This window comes from Xenia sp. Carnegie-2017, unplaced genomic scaffold, assembly GCF_021976095.1.
Source record: "Xenia sp. Carnegie-2017 unplaced genomic scaffold, XeniaSp_v1 HiC_scaffold_24, whole genome shotgun sequence".
Classification (NCBI taxonomy): Eukaryota; Metazoa; Cnidaria; class Anthozoa; order Malacalcyonacea; family Xeniidae; genus Xenia; species Xenia sp. Carnegie-2017.
Genome location: NW_025813487.1, coordinates 6,060,738 through 6,084,319, shown reverse-complemented (window position 1 = coordinate 6,084,319; position 23,582 = coordinate 6,060,738). Strand labels below are relative to the sequence as shown.

General features: G+C 35.9%; 1 protein-coding gene across 1 annotated transcript; it reads left to right on the top strand.

The window, feature by feature from the left end:
- The first annotated feature begins 1,413 nt into the window (after nt 1–1,413).
- On the top strand, nt 1,414–11,051 carry LOC124452016. Its single transcript, XM_047002611.1, has 4 exons — nt 1,414–1,574; nt 8,247–10,657; nt 10,790–10,949; nt 11,032–11,051. Exons 2-4 carry the CDS (start codon nt 8,258–8,260, stop codon nt 11,049–11,051), a joined length of 2,580 nt encoding a protein of 859 aa, XP_046858567.1. The 5' UTR covers nt 1,414–1,574; nt 8,247–8,257.
- The last annotated feature ends 12,531 nt before the right edge of the window (nt 11,052–23,582 follow it).

Sequence of the window (23,582 nt, the reverse complement as noted above, 5' to 3'; positions counted from 1 at the left end):
ACCAATGATCAGCAGAATGTGTACAGTGAGTTTAAAGAGCAGCTGCAGAGAAGTGAAGAAGGTTGCTATGAGACAGGATCACCCTGGAAGTAAAATCATCCACCGTTAACAAACAGTAAATGTGGTAATATTAGAAGTTTAAAAATTTGACTAAATATTATAAAAACAAAATATATCATGGAGCAGTATAACGAGATTATGCTGAAATAGTTGAAGAAAGGAATAGTAAAGGTAGAAAAAATGGAGGCTCAAGGTAAAGAGTTCTACTTGCTTGTAAACCAGTAGTTAAGCCGTCAGCAGAAACAACAGAGTTATGGATCGTGTATGACGGATCTGCGCGTGATGATGATAAAGCACCATCCATGAATGAATGTTTACAAGGCGGTTCACATCTGCAGAATCAATTGTGGAAGGTGATGTTGAGATGTTGCATTAACAGGTGACTTAAAGCAGGCATTCTCTAGGTACGTGCAAGGGCCAGGTGGCTGCCAAATCTTGTCTTTCTAAGAAGGACCTGACAATACCACGCTTAGAAATTATATCTGCACAAATGGCAACAAACCTTTTTTATAACGTCAAGAAGCGCTGGACGGAAACCCAATTGGCAATGTTTTCGCAAGGCTGAGTAGAACTGTAGCTCTCCATTGGAAACGGAATGGTGAAAGTGATGATCTAAAGCAATTCGTAGGGAATCTGGAGAGGAAGATACAGGAAAGAAACTACATCCAGTGGAGACACATTCTTGGACAAGATAATCCTGCAGACCTAGCGAGCAGAGGTGGTAAAGTGAGTAAAGGAAACGATCGGTGGTGAATGGATCCAAAGTGGTTGACAACGAAAGAAGTTTGGTTAGAGAATATCACAACTACAGCAACGGACGAAAGTCTGGCGAAACAAAACTTGTAACACAAATATTTAAAATTGCAACCCTGGCTGCTTCATGACAAGTTCGACAAATTGCTGAACAAATATGATCTCTAGAAAACCTTAAGACTTTGTTGATGAATCTCAAAATTTATCCAGAACAGTAGAAAATAAGGACAAAAGAAAAGTGGTCTATTGACTACAAAGAAAATTAACAATCGGAAAAATTGGTGGATAAAACGAGTCCAACGTAGGTATCAAAAAACCTAGCATAGGTTTTGAAAGGCCCAGCACAGATATTGAAAAACATTTGCTATGACAAACCCTTAAAACATTCTCGTTTTTCATATGCATTGTAAAAAGGTAGTAAAGTCATTCGTTATTATTGCGTCCTTTTTTTTTCGTGTTTTACTATTTACATATAAGATATTTTAATGAACCGTTTGGTGAAAGTGTTTGAGTTAACGGTTGGTTGTATTTTGTTTTGAGAGTTACCCAAAGTATAAGACCTTAACCATACATACGTGGAAGTCACGCGAGATCGCGCGCGTAACACAATTGCACATAAATAAGGAAGCTGCAGCCTGCTGTGAGAAATGTTTAAAATTCTTTATGTTATCAAATACATCCACGTCAACGTAAGTTGGAGATATTTTTCTGGCGATATATGATCATGATATCAAGAATTACTCCTTCCATCTAATAAAACGGTAAGATAAAGATTTTGCATCCTTAGATGGCGACTCAAATTAATTTTAATTTACTTATCTATCTAAGTAGAACAAAGACAGTTTTTCATTTAAGTAAGACTTTGACTAATGTAGGTATGATTCGACCTTAAAACTAGTTTCCTTTGTTAATCTTGATAAGCATTTGAACATGCTTATTGTCAAACCATAAAATACAACAAATATAAACGAGATATTCAAGTTAGGTTTCAAACATTGTATAGGAAATGAATATAAGTGAAACGGAACTTTGAATCACTGTGTTTAGCATGATTTGTTCTTGTTCGAAAGTTATTTTTGTCATTGTTTAATCTTAAAATGATTGTTGTAGAGGTTTTTCATCACTTAGTTATGTACATCAACATATTTTGAACTTTTGATATGATAAAACTTGTTTGTTGATATCTGTTGATTTGCTACTAAAATAACATACTAAAGTCAATATTTTATATGCGTTCTTCATCTTTTATAACTGATCAATGATTGTGGACGATGTGTGGTTGCTAAATATATTTTTGTTACAAGATTTATCTATTTACTTGGATTCATTCAAGTACAGGAATATCAATAATTGTGGCTGGGGACTCATATTAATTTATGTACATGATATGTTTTTATTCTTCAGTTGCTAGCTATTTCATGTAGTTTGTGTTGTAAAAGTTTTATTAAATATTTATTATATCTTCTATATACTAACCTAAAGAGGTTTTACAAAACACTGCTGGGGTTCAGTGCAAAGGCTCCTTAAATAATGGGCATACTTATTTACATTTACGTATATTTAAATTTCGTAATGAATTCTGTTCATTCACCCTAACAACAAAAAATACCTAAACATATATGTAGCTAAATTTAATATAACTGTCCTTAACTAACTCAAGGTAATAGAATGACTTTAATAAATGTTAGTTGATTCGTTCTGTTTTATTTTATTTTAATCATAAGTTAATCGATCTGGTGCTCTTCTTCTTTCCGAACGTCGTAATTGCGACGACTGCTGTTCAACACTCTCATCATATGAATTTGTTCCTCTCACTTCTTCCGTTGGCGTAGATATCTCTATCTTTGCGTCTTCTGTGGGACGTATTGTAGTGTCTTGAACTTCTATTGAAGGGGCAGAAGTTGTTGTACCGTCTTGAAATCCTAAGTCTCCTTGAGGTGCTAAGTATTTTGTTGATACGGTATCCTCTCTTCCATCAGCGTGTCGAATGTAAGCATATTGAGGGTTTGCTTGTATTAGATGTACTTCGTCCAATAATGGTTCAAACTTTGAATTTCGCGCTTGACGTTTTAATAGAACCTTTCCTGGTGTAGCTAACCATGAAGGGACCGACACCCCGCTCGTTGACTTACGTTGAAAAGAAAGTAATCGCTCATGAGGAGTAGCGTTTGTAGCCGTACATAACAAGGACCTAATCGAATGGAGTGCATCCAGCATCACCTCTTGCCAGTGGCATACCAAAAACTGAGAATAATTCTGAAAGACAAGCAACAATAGTCCGAGCGCTAACATCTTCACATGGTAACGCAAATGGGAATCTAGAATACTCATCTATGATAGTCAATATATATCGTTTCTTGTCCGTACTAGGCAGCGGACCTTTAAAATCTAGGTTCAGTCTTTCAAACGGCTGTGTTGCTTTTATCAGATGTGACTGTGCAGGTCGATAGTATTGGGGTTTACATTCTCGGCAGTCTTTACATGATTCGGTCATGCGCTTAATTTCTTCTATCGAAAATGGTAAATTTCGGCTTTTTACAAAGTGACTCATGCGAGATACTCCAGGATGACACAGTGCTTTATGAAGTTCGAAAAGTTTATCCAGTGTAAGCGACATAACCTTCACTCTCGATAAGGTATCCGCTGGTATATTTTCTTCTCCTGTTCTATATATTATGTCAAAATCATACGTAGAAAGTTCCAATCTCCACCGCATTATTTTATCGTTCTTAATCTTACCATGACGTTTCAAATTGAACATATAAGCTACTGACCTCTGATCCGTTACTAGTTTGAAATGTTTACCTGTTAGATAATGTTTCCACCTACGAACGGCCTCCACGATAGCAGCTGCTTCCTTTTCTACTGACGAGTGTTTTAGTTCTGAACCATTTAGTGCTCTTGAGAAGAATGCTACTGGTCGTCTTTGTTGATTTAATGTCGCTGAAAGTGCAAATTCTGATGCATCGGTCTCTATTTGGAAAGGATAAGATTCATCAATTGATCCTACTACAGCATTCTCAATATCATTTTTCAGTAAATCAAACGCTTGCAACGCATCATTTGATAATGGAAAAGCTAAATTGTGAGACAAAGGTCTAATTTTAGTTGAAAAATCTTTAATCCATTGGGAGTAATATGAAAACAAACCGATGACACGCCTTTGAGCTTTTGCATCACGTGGGGCTGGCAGCTCCCGCAAAGGTTTTAGTCTCTCCGGATCCGGCTTAATCTCCCCTTGAGATACAACACTTCCGAGTATACTAATTGAAGTTACCGAAAAAACGCACTTGTTTTCATTAAATGTTAGGTTACGTTTCCTCGCTGCTTTCATAAAAAGTTCCAAATTTTTATCATGATGCTCCTGATTGTAACCGCATATAGTAATATTGTCTAAATACGCGAAAGTATCTTCTAAAGCCTCTTCGGATATGAAAGTATCCATTGATCGTTGAAAGGCCGCCGCTCCATTAGTTACACCAAATGGGATTTTACGGAACTGATAAAGTCGATGGTTAGCTTCAAAAGCCGTATACTTTCTCTCTTTATTTTTGATAGGTACTTGATGGTATGCACTTTTAAGATCTACAGTGCTAAAGACACTATATTGGGCAACTGCGTTTACTGTATCATCTATTCTTGGCATCGGATAAGCGTCCAACTGAGTAAACTTATTAATTGTTTCAGAGTAATCGATTACTAGTCTTTTCTTTTGTCTTTCGTTCTTGGTTACAACGACTTGGGCTCTCCAGGGAGAGTCACTTTCTTCAATAACCCCTTCTTCAAGCAATTTCGACACTTCCGTTGCGATGAACGCTCTGTCTTCGGCACTGTATCTTCCTGATTTTGCAGCTACCGGTCTACAATCTTCAGACAAAAATTGAAACAACGGCGGTGGCCCTATATTTCTAGTTGATAAACCATATATCGTTAAAGAGGGCGATTTTCCCCCATACTCAATAATTATGCTTTCATGTTTTTCCTGCCAATTTTGTCCTAATATCACGTTCGTACATAAATTTGTTAAGACAAACAGTTTTACTTTCGCATACTCTCGCTCTTTAAGTATAATATCTGCAAGACAATAGCCTTGAATTTTAGAAGAAAACGAGGATGCAGCCATTGTTACTTTCTCTTGAGTTGTATAAACGTTCAATCTCAGATTACTTGCTTTAGGATGTATAAAATTATGTGTACTTCCCGAATCAATTAGAGCTTCGCAAGATTTTCCATTAATCAAGACATCAATACAGGCTTTCTTTAGTGACTTTGCTACTGTATGTTTAGTTGATGCTAATGCTATATACGAAGCCTGAGGAGCGACCGATTTACATACTCTTTGGAAATGTCCTTTCTTTTTACATTAATAACAATAGGCTTCTTTAGCTGGGCATGCGGAACGATGGTGTGGTCGATTACCGCAGAAGAAACATTTCGCTGATCTAGAAGAGGCGGCAACGTACCTTTCTATGCCGTTGTTCTCTTGATGTCCGTCAGATTGATCAGTTTTATCTTGGTTTTCGAATGCCCGTTGATTAATAAACGAATTCTCCCCGTCCTTGTTTGATAGAGCAGCAGCTGTTATTGGAATTCCGTCTGCATAAGTTTCAGAAGTTCTCTGTGCTGTATCTAAGGCTCGGGCTTGATCAAAAGCTGTCTGAAGGTCTAATGTTTTATTCTCAAGAAGACGTTGGCGGATGTTAGTTGAACGAAGACCTGCTATAAACGCGTCTCGTACAGCTTCGTCTCGATATTGATTTGATGTCACGCTACGAAAATTACAATCTTTGCTTAGCAATTTTAATTCTTGCAAATACTCATCCAGGCTCTCGCCAGATTGTTGTTTACGAGTAGCTAACTTATGTCGCGAAAATATCTCATTAGGAACCTTAACATAGAGATTTTTTAACAATTCTATAGCTTCCTCGTAGGTTGTCGCTTCACAGAAAAGTTTGATAAACGTCGGCAGAAACATAATTGACTAGAGCCTTTAATTTGTTCACTTCTTCGTTAGGTATAGCAACTACAAAGTTTTGGAAAGTAGCAAACCAGTGCAACCACGATCTAGCAGCGTCTTGAGCGTTAGGGTTGGTGTCAAAACGTTGTGGTCTTAAAACTTTCTCCATCACAGCATAAGATGCGGAAGACACTTGTTAGGATTGACTAATGAGAGCACCAAGATTCTGAGTGTTCTGTAAATTGTTGTAAAAGCTTTATTAAATATTTATTATATCTAGTATATACTAACCTAAAGAGGTTTTACACAACACTGCTGGGGTTCAATGCAAAGGCTCCTTAAATAATGGGCATACTTATTTACATTTACGTATATTTAAATTTCGTAATGAATTCTGTTCAGTTTGCCTGATTTTTTTTAGAATAATAATCTAATAATAATGAAAAATGGTTTTGGTCATAGGCGTACAAATTCTAACATGTTTTACACAATTTTGGGTCAACTCTCATAAAAATTATGCCAGACCAATTTTTTATTGAATTTCTTATTACAATGTTTTGTTGACCATTTTTATTGCTTTCATCACTTTTGTTGACTTCTTGACACACTTCGTTTTTTATTAAGAAAAACTGTGGCAGGACTGTAGGATGATTGTTAATTTGGAGATCATATTATGTATGCATAATATAGGCTACATGTGTTAAGTTTCTTTGAAAAACATTGTTGTTTTGGGGGTCATTACATCCAAATGTTTATGTCACCCCAACCACAGTATAGAGAATATACAAAAAGACCACTTTCTGTGAAACTTACTGCTGTATATATAATTATATTACTGTGTGTAGTCTGCCAGCTCAGAGCACCTATTGGTCAAAAAATGGTAGTGTCTGACTGCCACTAAGGTAATCACTTGCAAAATAAGATATGCATGGCACAAAAATATTCAATGCAATCTACTGTATGTTCTCTATAAAATCATACTATATGTTCCTATGACTGTGCCTCAATTACATTATGTTTTCCTTAGGTCCTAAGTCGTGAATGAAGTATTAGTCAAAATAAATTACACCTGCTCATTTTTTTTTTATCACAAAACCTTTTAAACCATGATAATGATTATGAATTTTTAAAGAATAAAATTTTCAGTGGTGTAGCCAGAGTGATAAAATGTTTGGTCCTTCTATGTACATTTTTATATTTTTATATTTTTATTACCTTCCATGAAAATTTTTTTATCAATATCAATTCTCTAGATGATTTTAATCCTCGTTGAGGAAAAAGTTTTGAATTTGGTTAAATCGTTTGATTTTTTAAAAGCGTTAAATTCAATAAAATCGTATATTCTTGTGAACGATGTCCGTGATAATGAGGAGTCTGAAACTAGCTAATTTTCTGACGTCATCCAAGGTAGTAGTTTGCTTGTATTTTGTTCGGTATTTTATTCGTATATCATGTTGTTTAGCTCTCACCCTGTGTTCTGTTTTTTGGTGAGGAAAATGTAAAGTAGACAGGATATAGTTTTCTTTATATTTATTTTAATTAGTAATGACGACGATTTGGATTTAACAGATCGTCAAAAATGACGAAGAATTGAAATATATTATGTCCCTATGAAAAATAACTACATTAGCAATGATATATGTACCATGTGCAATGCCTCCTCATTTTAACAATAAACATAAAAATTTAAATTGCAACAGAATCATCGGCAACATAGTCCTATTAATAAGCAAAAATTCGTACAACACAACAAACCGATTTAATATATCTTTTTTGCCAGCTTCTTTTGCACAATATTAGCACGTGAACACCAGCACACATAACATGCACTGAGCGTAGGAGAGCAATAAAAAGGAGGCATAATTATAATTATTGGGCATTTTTATTAAACATGGAGCAAGAGAAAGTTTTGTACCGAAGAGAAATGCAAAAGGCAGGAATGATTTCATTTTGTGGCATTTTGACATGAAAATATTTTTTGTTATTTCTCACATGGTATGACCTTGGGACTTTACCTTGGAAATGGCCTTGGGACCTCACTTAATTTAATGAAAAATACAACACTAAGCAGTTGGACTACTGACTACTGTTTGTTCCATGTACTGTAACTCTGAACAAGGCTACCTACATGTACACACACGTACCTATTTTTTTTATGTACCTTGTACATCTGGAGACGGTTGCACGAAGCCTGGATAGCATTATTCGTCGGATAGTAAAATTTTCAAACATTAGAAAAAGGTGTTTATATTTTCCTTAGGGGTAAGAAATTTTTGTAATCGTAGAAGCAATATTTTATTTCAGTGAATGCTCAGTTCAAATCACGTATTATTCCCTTTAAAGAGATTTTGTAAAAGTTCAAAACAATTTGCAATCTAATGGATAAAACTAATCTGCCTTTATGTAACCGGCCGCAGGTTTTCGATTATAATCACAATGAATTTGTATCATTAAAGTTTGACCTACTTTTTTTCAGCAAACATTGACATGGGGTCTGTCTTGAGCTCTAAAAAGAAAACTAATGGTTTGAAGTTGATGAGATTAATTGTTGATGTTGGTGGAGAAGCTTTAAGAATAACATTGAGGAAACAACTCTCAGGTACTGATTTATTTAATGTTTTAAATAAGACAGAAAATTATAATAAGCTTTTATTGCTAAAAGATAAGCAAATAAAGCAACATCAATGGGATCTACTGTATCCTCCTCCTCCAATATTACCAAATGAAAATAAGTTTGACATTACTTTACTTTGTATTCTCCTGCGTAATATTTGTGGTTTAAAATCACCTCGTGATCGAATATGGACGTCAGTAAATGACCCCACTGATTATTCAACTGAAGCAGATATTACCCGTATCAGGTTATTTCGTAATGATCGTTTTGCACACTTACCTAACACTTCAGTAAGCTCTAATGACTTTCAAAATTTTTGGGTAGAAATAAGCGAACCATTAGTTCGTTTAGGAATAAGTCAGGAAGAAATAGATAGATTGAAAAATGAGTTGTTTGGTAATGAAGAATGCCAAAAAATTTTGAGAGAATGGGATATGTTAAAGAGCGATTTAACTGATATTAAAACTAATCAGAAAGGTATTAAGAAAACAGTGGAAGGTGTCAAGAAAGAATTGCAACAGGTAAAAGATAGTGTCGCAGTAGTTAAAGACGAAGTACATGAAATACGACATCACCCTCACTTAGGTCCAGAAGAAGATATTTTGACAAAAAACCTTGTTAGCTGTAACTTTGAAAGCGACATTAAACATCATTATGAAAAATTTTTAGAGGGAACACGGGAATGGGTTTTTGATGAGTTTTTAGCTTGGTTCGAAGACGACAGTTCTCAAAATCGTGCATTTGTTATTTCTGCTGTTCCTGGTATGGGTAAGTCTGTAATTGCAGCTACTTTATGTAAACGTTTTCCTCGATATTTGACTGCAGTTCATTTCTTTCAACACAACAACAGTCGTTACAATAAAGCCAATGTACTTCTTCAATCTTTAGCGATGCAAATTAGTCGTAATTTTCCTGCATACAAAGAACTTCTTGAGAAAAAACTTTCAGGTAAACTCTCAGAGCCTTTGAATGACATGAATGTTGAAGGACTATTTTCCCTTCTTTTTACTGAGTTGTTTTGTGAAATCTCAGAAGTTCCCAAGCCGATGTTAGTTGTACTTGACGCCCTTGATGAATGTGGTTATCCAGAAAGAGATGACCTTGCTAATTTGATTGCTAATCACTTACACAAACTTCCGCCTTGTTTTCGCTTTGTAATTACAACAAGACCTAACGAAGCTGCTTTAAATAAGTTCGAAAAATTAAATCCATTGTTCATTACTTGTAGCGATTATCGCAATTTAAAGGATATTAAATTATTGATTAAAGAAAGAATAGGCTCTACTGACAGCCTTTCTGATTTTAAAAATATTTTGGCAAAAAAAGCTGACGGACTTATGTTGTTTGCATCGCTTCTTACCAGTGAAGTCAAAAATCAGGGTTTGTTGAATGTGTCCATACCAAAAGATCTCAATGAATATTACGAAATTTCCTTAACAAGATTAAGTAAAGAATTAGATTCGTTTCATATCAGTAACGAAAAGTTTCAGTCAATTTTAAATGCTCTGGCTGTTGCTAAAGAACCTCTTCCTTGGAAAATGATTGATGACGTTCTTTGTTTGAATTCGAGTCGCGAATCACTTGGGGTTAGAAAAATTATCTCTTGTCTGATTGTTAGCAATGGAGAAGGATGTGTTTCGTTTTTTCACAAATCCTTAAATGATTGGTTGTTGGATGATCGAGAACATGATTATTCAGTAAAAACTTCTTGTGGTCATCGACTTGTTTTAGAAGTTTGTTTAAAATCTTTGGATAACCTCAAAGCTGAAGGTGTAAACTATGACGTCATTAAACATGTGACAGTGAGGTATTCAGTCAAGTATTGGTTGCTTCATTTACTTAATATTTCTGATAATGATTATATCGTTGAAAATGTTGGTAAATATCTTCTCGACTTGGAAGTTTTAGTTGCTTCTGTGCTGGTTGATGGTCGTCGGACTGTTGAAAATTTTTCTTTATTCAACGCACATGATGTGTACTTTCTTATTTCTGAGGATATTCGATTGTTATTTAATGAAGTGTATTCTGTAATGACGTACTCTATGTTCTCTGACAATGAGTTATTTTTTTTGCGACAAGTTGCCAACGTAGTCAAAGATTTGTCGTCTCAAGCCACCATAATGCTTCAAACACGTGTGAAAAACAGCTATTTTAGTGAGCTCAACGACACTGGATTTGTGAAGGCTCGGTTATTACGTTTAAATAAACGTTTGTTTTGTGTTGATGTTTCACAAAATCATGATTATGTCATCTGTGGTTATGAAGGATGCACCGTGCAACTTTTTTCATTGAAAACAAACAGATGCTTATGGATAAAAAATATTGCTGGTCAGCTTAAACAATATACAGCGGAAAAAATTTGCGTTGTCTTTCATCCATTCATTGATTTGATTTTTGCTTCCCAGCTTGATACGGTACTAGATGTTAACGGTAAAATATCTTCCAGTCCCTTCCATTGTGATGATTCTACTTCCAAGTTCTTTACCAACAAATGTTTTTCCAGGGATAAGTACACAATGGTCACATATTTCAAAGGTACTTTGACTGTATGGGACGTTATGAAAGGTGAGAAGAAACGCAGTATTAGTTGTAGTAGAGTGATCTCACTGTGTTTTTCTATTTCTGGAAGATATTTGTGTGTTATTAGTTGCAAAGCCGGCGTTGTAATTTATAATGTAGTGAATAACTATGAAAGTCTTGCTTTTAACGACGAAAATATACCTGTTGGTAAGATAAAGATCAAATTTCCTGTTGGTTTTCATTCTTGGTGCGCTTTGCATAGCAGGGGCTATAAAGAGAATAGTGCACTATTCTTTGTAAATCCCACTCATGAAACACTTCCAGGTTTAGATCTTAATAGCAAACGCTTTTATCCACTTGATCCATTTGATGACTACATATCAAGGTTTTATTGTAATGGTTTTCTACTCTATTATCATTATTATTTATTGACTGACGACACTGTTCTTTTATTCCATTTCGGACCTACTTTTTATATTTTTTTAATACCTTGTGAATTTTTAACAAAAACTTTCCCTATTGATGAAGAAGCACATTGCCTGATTGATTATTATGTGTCACAAATAGATAGACCAATGAGATGGGATGATCCATTAAACACGGCTAACATTAGTAAAAAGTTTATCCGCAATAATTGGGGGGCATATATTAAAATTCATAATTTGCTTAAACTAGGACGCACAAATAATTTTTTATGAGGCAACTGGCGTACCGATTTCTTATAACAAAATTCTAAACTTGGGAATTCCCCATTCTATTTTCAAATGTTTAAAATTATTCTTGTATTCCTTTCGCGTATAACGAAGGGAAAATTTTGTGTGTGGCTACAATGGTTACTCTTATTGGATTTATTAAAAACTTAAAAAAATGGAGAACATTTGTTATTCACCAACGAAAACATAAACTAGCTAAATTTCTTTACCCACTGAAAGAAGTATACATATTTGAAAAAATGTAACTTAGACTGTGGTTTTGAAGATGTTGCTATCACTCTATTTCCTTCTTTTTGGACTTACGAAGATTTATTTTTGTGGTAGCTAAAGGAGTTTTAGCACGCTTTCGCTTTGAACAGTTTTAACTTTCTCATTGCATTATATTAAATATCGAGTATTTTAATCCTAACCACGTGAGTTCATTCACGCCAAAAACATGGCGGCATAAAAATGTAAACAAGGCGATTTTTATTAGGTGATAAACAAAAAGCAGTGAAAATTTAGACGATACAGAGAGCATCATAATTCATTTTCTTCAGTGGCGTAGCCAGCCTGCAAGTTTTTTCATGCTATTTAACTTTTTCTATGTTCACTTGCTGTAAAAACAATACAAATCTATAGAAATGAATGAAAATCATGATCTGAAATTTACATAGCACGACCAAATTTTCTGGCTGGCTATACGCTACTGATTTTGTTTTAATACTTTTGTTTTTACAGTGATTGAAAACAAAAAAAACTTACAAAGAACGACTAAATTAAGCAGGCTTGCTATACTAGTGTAGACAGAACTCATTGGAGAGCATTGCTAAGAAAACTTTCAAAGATTGTCAAGAGGAAAAAAATAAAATAAACAAAAACAAAAACAAACAGCTTTATAAACCCACCATTCTTTTTCCAATGCCCAAACTTGTAGCTGACAAAATTGATTTTTAAATTATTAACAGAGTTTTTATACTCTAGTGAAAACGTCTTGGAACAAACTTATAAAAGCGGAAATTTGTACTCTACAGCGGACGTCGTGACGATGTTAAGCACAACGTTAGGCAAAGACGTTCCACGGTTTATACTTTATGAGAGATATTTGGCGGAATGTACCTAGCTAATAGCTATATCTTCAAGGTTAAATCCACGTTTTAAAGTAATTCTGTACTGGCACATAATGAATAATATTTGACATATTATTGAGCAACGTTCTTGCAACTTTTTTACACGTTGTTGCGACGTTCGTATACATTTATTTTTATAGTATTTATTCAATTGAAGCGATATATTTTGATATCTTGCAATCTGATTGGCTGCAGCAGCTGGCAGCTTTTTACGATACTTTGACCGTTGTCCAAAAGTGATATTTTTTCGAAATGTGTTAATGTGAAAATTTGTTTACAAACTGAAAGTTGAATTTAATTTTTTTTTAAAGCCATGTAAATTCTTCAAGGAATAAACAGAATGTATTCAGACAGTAGTTATAACGAGAGCTAAATTGTCACTTGGTAATGACTTTTAAATAAAGTCGAAATATTGCTAAATCCTGTCTCTTGCTATTGTGTAATTCAAATCTTGAGTTACAAGACGATGTTTTTGAAGTGTGTTTTCTCATTTATTTTTTCAAATTGTCTGCTGGAAAACGTTTTTCCTTTTCTCAAAGTATGTATTTACAATTTCCTGATGATTCACACTTGCTGTTTCCTAATTAATGGTTTGATGTCATCAGTAGATTAGCCAGCCCGTTTTTTACTCCCGCTATGCAAATATTTTGTGTTCACTGACCGTGAGAAAAATAGATTTCTAAAGAAATGAATAATGGCAATCCTTCAAAATTTCCATGGCGGGAGTAAATCTTCAGATTGGCTACGCTACTGGATGTCTCCTTTGCACAAAACAACTCCTTTCCTGAACAAATTGTATATAAATAGATGTAAATAATTTTAGGTAGTGATTGCTGGCAAAATTTTGCATGTGTATTCAATAACGTGTTAAAAGATACAGTTGCCAGAGTGTTATCGAGCCCAGCAACTATAAAACTTGGTGGAGTTTCCTCTTGCTGAGAGAGTGAAGAAAAAAATTGTAGACTACACATATAAAGACTTTATGACTGATTTTTGTCATCGTCATTTCCAAAGTAACCATTGTATTTGAACGGGCCAAACTGACTTGTTGTTTAACAGAAAAAGTAAACAAAACTTATGAAGATTTTGCAAGTAGAACGACGGATAATTAGTGAAGATTTCCAAAGACACATTTATGACTTTTAATAAACACAGCGATACCAAGATTGATGATATGACAATATGTGACTTTTGATTCGATATTTCGTGTGTGTCGTTTCTCTGAAAAAAGCATCCTCAATACTTGTTGATCAACGAACATACTGCAAGTAACACAACTTGAAGTTGTTATTCATTTATGGCTTTACCAAAAACCTCCATTGTCCAATTTAAAATAATACGAGGAGAAACGTCAATACTTCACAAGTAAAAAGTTACTCTTAAAACTATTAAACATCCACCTGGATTCCATGTGGGATTGTTGTTGTTTTTTTGCTGTGTCATGGTGTCACTGGCCTGCGGTCAAAGTTGGAAAATATCGCAGTAGACTTTTATTCAATTTTTTCTCATGCAAAACTATTATCTTTATGTGGATATTTTGATGGTGCCTTGGAATACGATAACGTTACTGGATAAGTGATCGCAGAGCAACAATAGAAATAAGATTTCGTGAAAAATCTGGCTAATGAACTTCTTCAAAGGTAATTTTGTTTTAACTTCAACAACTCAAGAAGCTTCTTGGTATAAAAACATTACCAGTGTAAAAAAATGTGTCTCAGTCACCTTTGCGTGGGTTCCAAATATATATTTGAATCGTATAATCAGATCTTATTGTTTCGTGAAAAGTTGAGACAAATTTATGGCAACAATTTTTGCGAAGTAAAAGCTGTTATAGACTTATCATCTAGTTTATATGAGTGGTCCAATAATCAGTTGCAGCAAAAGTCACTTATATATATAGGAGCAACTTCAAGTAACATAAATAAGTTTTTGAACATCAGAATGTCTTCCTTTTTCTAAATTTACTTTTTCTTTTTTATACATTTTTTACATTTTTATTTAAAATTATCTTTCATATTGTTGTGTGCATAGCTACGTATAGTGAATAGTTTAGTTGTAATTACATATTATCTATTATATTTCTTTACTCAAACAACAATAGCATTGTGATGAATTTTTTATGAATTACAATTTTTGTCTATATGCTCTCTGTTTGCTTTTCAAAAAAAGTATTGAGACACTTTATGAGCAAGCTAGCGTTAGCATGGTTTAGTATCTGTCGCACAACCTGAGCGCGCTCTTTTGTGCAGGTGCTGGATTGCGATGCAAGATATATTGGGACTGTATTTTAATTCTGATATAATTTGACAACAATACGATCTTTACAATTTCGCGACTTTTGACGACAAACGTTTTTTTCGTTACCAAGTGAATTAAAATAAATTGTTTTAATCCTTGAAATTAGATATATTTTTTTAGCCGCAAAGTTACAACTCTGCGTAAACTGCAACATTGCTCAATGCGTAAAATGTGAACAAATAACAACAATGCGTTTATCAAATGAGTGTCGAAACAAAATTTGCGGAGCCTCTATGAAACAAGAGTTTGGTCTATAGCCGTGCTTGCAATAGCCAGTGCAAAACAAATCTGAACTCAACAAATCCTAACGATCCCCACAAAGAGAATCAAATCCCTCATGAATACATTTTACAGGAAAAATGAAAACGTTTACTGAAATGAAGACGTTTAAAAGATGTTTTTCGTGTTTGCCCTGTCTTTTGCAAACCTCGATGACGTTTGTGAGAATTCTCGAGCAGGTGCAACCTTCGACCTTTGGTCTAGGGCAGGGGTCTCCAAACTTTACAGCCAGAGGGCCACATGAACTTTCATCCAGCATGTTGAGGGCCGAAGAATATAAAAAATTTCCACGTTATCCTTCAGCTTTTTAAATTTCGCAATGTGCTTGAAACAGAAGTAGGAAGTTGGGACAAAAATTGACGTAATCCACTCTTGCAAGTTGGCTTGCATCATAACGTGAACTTTCTGCACAAAGTTTATTTTGTTTATATTATTTTTCTTCCTTAAGTGCCTCTGCGGGCAGGATTGAGAGGCCCGACGGGCCGCATCTGGCCCGCGGGCCGTAGTTTGGACACCCCTGGTCTAGGGCTTTCACTGATCTGCTCTCTAGCTCTCTTAAAGGTCTTTTCGGTTTGCATAAGCCGTGAAAACACAGTAAGCATCTTTTATTTCTTACATAAAAAAACATACATTAAAAAACGTGTGCACTGATTGGGTTACAGATGTGTTTGAATTAGCCTGTGAAAACCGAAGGGAGCTTAACCAATCAAATCAATCTGATTTCGAGTTCTTCCAAACGTGTCTTGGATTTGCATAAGCCAGTGCAAACACAGTTAATACCTGTTATTTCATATTCAATATCTGGCGGGCTACACAAGTATTAAAATGCGTTTTTTTCTGTCTAGGTTGTTATTGCAAATATTAGAAGTCGATCAAATGTAAAAAATAGGCATCCATTAGTGCGTAGGGATTTGTTTTTTTATGAATGACTGTTGCAAAATACCAAAATTTCTAGTATAAAGCCTGGTAAATGGGGGAGTTGTTTTATAACAAAACATAACACCCTATCAAGATATTTGCCAACATACATTGTTAACAAAGCACTCTGACACTACTTGTTTTCATAGTTACTAGTTCTTTGTTATTACATTTTCTTTGTTGTGTATCGGTATGTATTGATTATGATTATCAGTTATTTTGATTATAATTATCGATAGCCAATACTTTTGATTGTAATCATCCGAAAGCCGATAATTTAATTACAAAACCCTCAATTCATCATTGAAATGCAAAACCATATAGTTTCAGTTTGTTTTACCCATTGGCGTGCTAGATGTATTTAGGTCGTGGATTCAAATACTTTTTTCTTATTAGTCTGTTTGCTCCTCAAAGTCTCGACGCTTCAAAGTGGAATTTTTTAAGCATAGTTTAAATAGCTGAACGACGTACTTGTACGTTATACTTAGATTTCCAACACCTCCAAATAGCTCTATATCCAAGCAAATTATTGCATTCGTCGTGTTAACGTAAAATGTATTGTCTGATACGATCTTCATTAAGAATATTCCCGCGTCGACGCAACCTTTTTTTTTGAACTTATTTAGAAAAGTACTACCTGAAATAAAAATGCCACGGAATTTATCGAGTAGACTCAAAACAGTATACTTCTGTTTGCGCTTGTGCACTTCTGTTTGTATTGTGCTTCTGAATAAAATACATGTTTGTAAACTTAAGTAATCGAAGCTGTTATTTTTATGCAATAAACGACCGTAGCATGTTGAAATACAGCAAGTATGAAAGGACGCTTGAGCACGTCGGATTCTGTCGTTTGATGTTAGACTTAAAATATTAATATTAGTGACACAAAGTAATCATTGTCGTAGAGTCGAAGTTTAATACTTAGTTATAAACAAGTGGTTACTAAGGGTTACGTATTAACAATGAGATAGCTGTTATTAACGTTAGTAACGTCAAGTTTTGAAACTATAACGAATGTTTGATTTATGCACGAAGCACGATCAATTGCAAACGTGTAATGAATGAGTAGTGGTCGAAAACTACTTGTATAAAAGTTTGCATGCACTTCGTTCACCGGAATTAATTTCAACTTATTTGTGGTAAAATGAGAATAACAAACAAAATAGTATATGTGCCAATTCTTCAATCTGGGATAAGATTCCTAAAATGGAGACCGCCTAAAATGGCAGAGTGAACATAATTCTAACTTTCAAAAACAAAAGAAATGACATGTTTGTAAATGTAGATCGTCCAGGTTGGTATAGTCCTGAGAAGGACTGTTTTTGTTGTTGTTGACTGACGTTTCGACAACCTTAGCGATAGTCATCTTTAGAGTCAAATGAGGAGTTAACGACAGGTTAGTTTTATGTGCGACACGTATGTTGTATGGTCGTAAGATACGCGAGATAGTCTCAGACGTAACTTTGATGTAATGTATCGTTGCTGTTGTCACTGATTTGTTCGTTTCGTTGGGTTCGTTGGGTTTTTAAGTGTTGCGCTTGAATAAGTCAGATTTATAGTTGTTTTTGTCAAAAACACGTTTGAGATAGTTTTTTTCGTTGTGTAGAGCGTCCGGTGAATCACATATTATTTGTGCACGTCTTGCTAATGTTCTGATTGTGTTGGTAAAGGACAAAGAACAACCCAACGAACGATAAGATGCAGTTTACAAAATAAACTGCTCCGACTGCCACGCCTCCTATATCGGGGAAACTGGCAGGAACTTAAACATAAGACTTACTGAACACAAACGAGCTACTGAGAAACATGACAAAACTAATCACATTGCCGAACATCACCGAATCACAAAGCACAAAATTGACTGGGACTAGGCAAAATGCATTGCTTACAGTACTGACTATAGACCACGGCTTACATTAGAAAGTTGGTATACCAACTTGGAACATACCCCCCTGAACAGATCACAGCATTTACCGGCACCTTACAAACGACTTGTTTACAATACAAACGATCAACTAAAAACATTACACTTCACACTAATTCACAATGACTATACACAATTGACATCCACACATTTCCTGTACACACAATACAATGACTTAAGAACCAGATAACAATTACGGCTAACCTGACGTTTACTCCTCATTTGACTCTGAAGATGACTACCGCTAAGGTTGTCGAAACGTCAGTCAACAACAACAAAAACAGTCCTTCTCAGGACTTTACCAACCTAGACGATCTAAATTTACAAACATGTCATTTCTTTTGTTTTTGATAGTTAAAATTATGTGGACTCTACCATTTTAGGCCGGTCTTGATTTCAGGAGTCTTATCCCAGATTGAAGAATTGGCACATATACTATTTTACCTTTAAAACGAAATTTAGGCCGGTTTTAATATGCATACATGTGGTAGAAGTTTGAATTCAAGTAAACACCAATGAACAACCTTTCGAAATAAGGCTTTACTCAACACTAAATTAATATCTACAAAATGTCTCTTTATAAGTAATTATCTTAAACTAGGCGCGGTTACTAAGGTGGGTGTACTTCATGTAATAATCACTACAATCACCCTCTCCTATTTGAAATAACTATATAATCTAAATTTAATAATCTAAATAAGACTGGTCCTGCCCGATTGTCTTTTTTTCTTTTAGTTCAATGTCATGTGTATGTCAGGCGGTCGGGTTGTTTCTTGTCTCTCTGCGAGCGGCGTAACGGTAGTGTCTGTTGTGAAGACGACTGGTCAGGTAGAGCGGGATCCTCTAGTAGTGAGTTCCCTTCTCTTTCTTTCTTTGGCGAACTATTATTTAGTTTCCCAGCGTCTTTTGTGGCCAAAGGAGATAGACGTGGGTCGTCTACAGTATTATCTTTATAAGGCGATAGTGGTAGCGGTTTCTCGCATAACTTCTCTTTTTCCTCAGCTTGTGGAGCGAGGAACTTAGTGGCTACGGTATCTTCTCTTCCATCGGGAAATTTTACATGCGCATACTGAGGATTTGCTTCGATTAGCTCTACTTCATCGACAGATGGGTCATACTTAGATTGTTTTACTTGACGCTTCAACAGTACCAGTCCAGGTTTGGATAGCCACGTTGGTATGGAAGTTCCACTCGTCGATCTTCGTTGGTGGATAAAGAGGCGTTCATGCGGTGTTACATTAGTAGCGGTGCACAACAGAGATCTGATGGAATGAAGAGCATCATGCAAAACTTCTTGCCAGCAGCTGGTCGGTAGTCCTCGCGTCTTCATCGCGAGGGAAATAGTCTTCCATAGAGTGCCGTTCAAACGTTCTACTTGGCCGTTCCCTTCTGGGTTATATGGTGTGGTTCGGCTTGACGAGATTCCTTTCTGGAGAGAAAGTCTTTAACTTTTGCACTCATAAAGCCAGAACCTCTATCCGAATGTATGTAAGCAGGCATACCAAAATCGAAAACAATTCGCAGAGACAATTTATAATTGACTCCGCGCTAACGTCTTTACAAGCGAAAGCAAAAGGAAATCTTGAATATTCATCTATTATAGTAAGAAGAAACTTATTATGATTAGTCGTCGGCAATGGTCCTTTGAAGTCCAAACTAAGTCTCTCGAAGGGTTGAGTCGCTTTTACTAAATGGAAATTTTCTGTTTTGTAATATTGAGGCTTACTTTCCCTGCATATCTTGCAGGACTGTGTCATGAGCTTAATTTCATCCATAGAGAAAGGGAGATTACGGTTTTACAAAATGTGCCATCCGCGTTATTCCTGGGTGACACAAGGATTCATGAAGCTCTATCAGCTTATCGGAGGTCATGCTCATTGCTCTTATCCTAGAAAATGTATCCGCTGGTACATTCTCTTCTCCTGCTCTGTAGATTATATCAAAATCATAAGTGGATAGTTCCATCCTCCATCTCATTATCTTATCGTTCTTAATTTTGCTCTTTTGCTTGGTATCAAACATGTAAGCTACTGACTTCTGATCAGTAATTAACATAAAATGCTTACCCGTAAGGTAGTGTCTCCACTTCCTCACGGCTTCTACGATAGCCGCTGCTTCTTTCTCCACTGAAGCGTGCTTAAGTTCTGATCCGCTTAACATCCTCGAAAAGAACGCAACTGGGCGACCGTTTTGGTTGAGAGTGGCTGAAAGAGCAAACTCGGAAGCGTCTGTTTCCACCTGAAAGGGCTGTGCTTCGTCAACAGCTTGGACCACAGATTTTTCGACATCGGACTTAAGTAGATTAAACGAAGTAAGAGCATCGCCTACCATTGGAAATACAGTATTCTGTGTCAGTGGTCTTACTTTTGCTGCAAAGTCTTTGATCCATTGAGAATAGTAGGAAAAGAGACCCACAATCCGTTTCTGTTCTTTTAAATCACGGGGCAGGTAACTCTCGCAGAGGTCTCAATCGTGCCGGGTCCGGCTTTATTTCTCCATTAGCGATTATACTACCGAGGATGCAAATACTGGTTGTTGAGAAGGAGCATTTGTCTTGATTAAACGTCAAATTTCGCTTTCTAGCTGCTTGAAGGAACTTTTCGAGATTTATGTCATGCTGGGCTTGGTCCCGGCCACAAATCGTGATGTTGTCAAGATACACAAACGTGTCTTCTAGACATTCTTTAGCGATAAAGTTGTCCATCATTCTTTGAAAGCTGCTGCTCCATTTGTTACTCCAAATGGTACTCGACGGAATTGGTACAAACGCTGGTTAGCTTCGAAAGCAGTATATTTCTTTTCTTCTTTTTGAATTGGGACTTGATGATACGCACTTTTCAAATCAACGGTGCTGAAAACTTTGTACTGAGCGATTTTAGAGACGATATCATCTATTCTAGGCAAAGGATAAGCATTCAGGTGTGTGAATCTATTTATAGTTTGCGAGTAGTCAATCACTAATCTTTTTTTTTGTCGATCGTTTCTAGTTACGACCACTTGTGCTCTCCACGGTGATTCACTCGGTTCAATAATACCTTCATCTAGAAGCCTTTGTACTTCAGTTGTAATGAATTCTTTGTCTTCTCGGCTATATTTCCTTGATTTAATAGCTATCGGTTTACAACCCTCTGTTAAATGTTGGAACAAAAGTGGGGGGTCTAGGTTCAAAGCTGTTAAACTGCAAAGTTTCAAAGGAGGGGCAGAACCACCGTACTGAATAGTGACACTTTCGTGCAGGGCTTGCCAAGTTTGCCCTAGAATAACATGAGTACACAGATTGGGCAGAATATATAGCTTAACCTGAGAATACAACCGGCCTTTAAACGTTATATCACTAAGACAATATCCTTGCATTTTTGTGGAATAATTGAAACATGTAGCCATCGTAACTTTTTCTTTGGTCTGATGAACTGTCAATGAGAGTTGCTCAACCAAATCAGGATGTATGAAGCAGTGAGTACTTCCTGAATCTACCACAGCTGTAACAGTTCTTTCTTTTAAACGAATGTCAATACATGTACTTAACAATGACTCCCCCATTGCAGCTAGAGTTATGTAAGCTGATTGCGTTAAATTAGAGACTACTGCTGACGAACGGCAAACTCTTTGGTAGTGCCCTCTTTTTTTACATTTATTACAAATAGCTTCTTTCGCAGGGCATAATGACCGGGGATGTTGCTTATTACCACAAAAGAAGCATTTAGCGGAACGTGAAGTGGAGGCTAAATACCTCTCGCTTAGTCCTTCTTCATTATTTTCGTCATGTCCGTTAGATGCCGTAACAGCAGCGCTTGTGAAGGGATTCGAATTGTATCCGATGATTTTGTGCCAAATCCCAAGCTCGAGCTTGATCGAATGCCGTTTGTAAATCCAACTGTTTATTCTCCAGTAAACGTTGTCGAATGCTTCCCGACAATAGACCACTAATGAAAGCATCCCGAATTGCTTCATCCCGATATTGAGCAGCAGAGACTTGACGAAAATTGCAGTCTTTACTTAGGTGTTTCAGTTCTTGTAGGTATTCGTCAAGGGTTTCGCCCGCTTGTTGTTTACGTGTTGCTAATTTATGCCGAGCAAAAATCTCGTTCGGAGGCTTGACATATAAGGTTTTCAGCGTGGTGATGGCTTCATCGTAGGTTTCAGTATCACAGAACAGTTGATAAACATCAGAGGTGACATAATTCACCAGAATGTGTAGTTTATTTATTCGCGTATCAGGAATGGACGGTATTGCATCGATGAAGTTCTCAAATGTCGCGAGCCAGTGCGTCCAACGTTTTGCAGCGCCTTGCGAGTTCGGAATAACATCAAACCGTTCAGGTCTCAAAACTTTATCCATAGGTATAAGGCGTTAGTGTTGAGTAAATTGTGGTAGAAGTTTGAATTCAAGTAAACACCAAAGAACAACCTTTTGAAATAAGGCTTTACTCAACACTAAATTAATATCTACAAAATGTCTCTTTATAAGTAATTATCTTAAACTAGGCGCGGTTACTAAGGTGGGGGTACTTCATGTAATAATCACTACAATACAACTTGTATAACTCACAAGCTACAGATTTTAAGCCCCAGTGATAGGTTGATTGCAGTGCAGTTTATGTATAAAATGCACTGTGAAAATGTGTTAGTGCATCGCTGAAGTGTGTAATAGGCCTTTTGCAGCTAGAGGTCACGTGCTTAGGTAACGCCATACTGGAGAGCACGCTTTCCATTAAACAATGGCGAGTACAAGGCAATTTAATATGTAGAGTAAATTTTCTTTGTTTTTGTGGCGATTTCGGCTAGACAACACTAACATGGCGTCGAATCAAGGTATGTGACAAGCAAAATTTTTCATCAATTCTTTTTCTTGACTTTTAACTGAAAAGGAGTAAATTTTCACTCATTCTCGAAGATTCCGCAAGCAGGGGCGGATCTAGGGGTAGGCACCATAGGCAAGTGCCTATGGTGAAATTACCAAAATATACTTCGACTTAGATTCGATACGAATTTATCGAATTATGAAACTATGAATGGCACTTTATCGCAGTCAAATCATCTGACTTTTGTTTAGAAATGTTGTGCAATTAAATGACGTAATTTTGATATGAATCGTAGTCCAGATGCGTATGATTATCTATAAAGCTCCGTGTCGTTAGGCAAAGCAGCCATTTTGCCTAAGTCAAGAAGGCGATCTAGCCATTTGATTGGTTGTTAGCAATTTGCCTAAACAAGATGAATTTGCCTAACTTGACATCGTGTATAGGTATTCTGATTGGGCAATTTTTGCAACCGTATGCTTTCATTGGTCAATTTTTTGCCTAACTTGAGCAATTCCAACCAATCATTGCTGTTGATAAGCATAGTTGAGCTAGGCAAATTAGGCAATTGAAAATTAACATACACTCGTATTGTTTCTGAACAGCCTCTGTGCTCAGTTTACGGTTTTGTGATATTT

Coding starts and splice junctions, on each gene's coding strand:
- LOC124452016 (XM_047002611.1), top strand. CDS start 8,258: ATGGGGTCTGTCTTGAGCTCTAAAAAGAAAACTAATGGTTTGAAGTTG. Junction 10,658..10,789: donor GTGGTTATGAAGGATGCACC/GTGCAACTTTTT, acceptor TTTGCTTCCCAG/CTTGATACGGTACTAGATGT. Junction 10,950..11,031: donor TGTATGGGACGTTATGAAAG/GTGAGAAGAAAC, acceptor GTGTGTTATTAG/TTGCAAAGCCGGCGTTGTAA.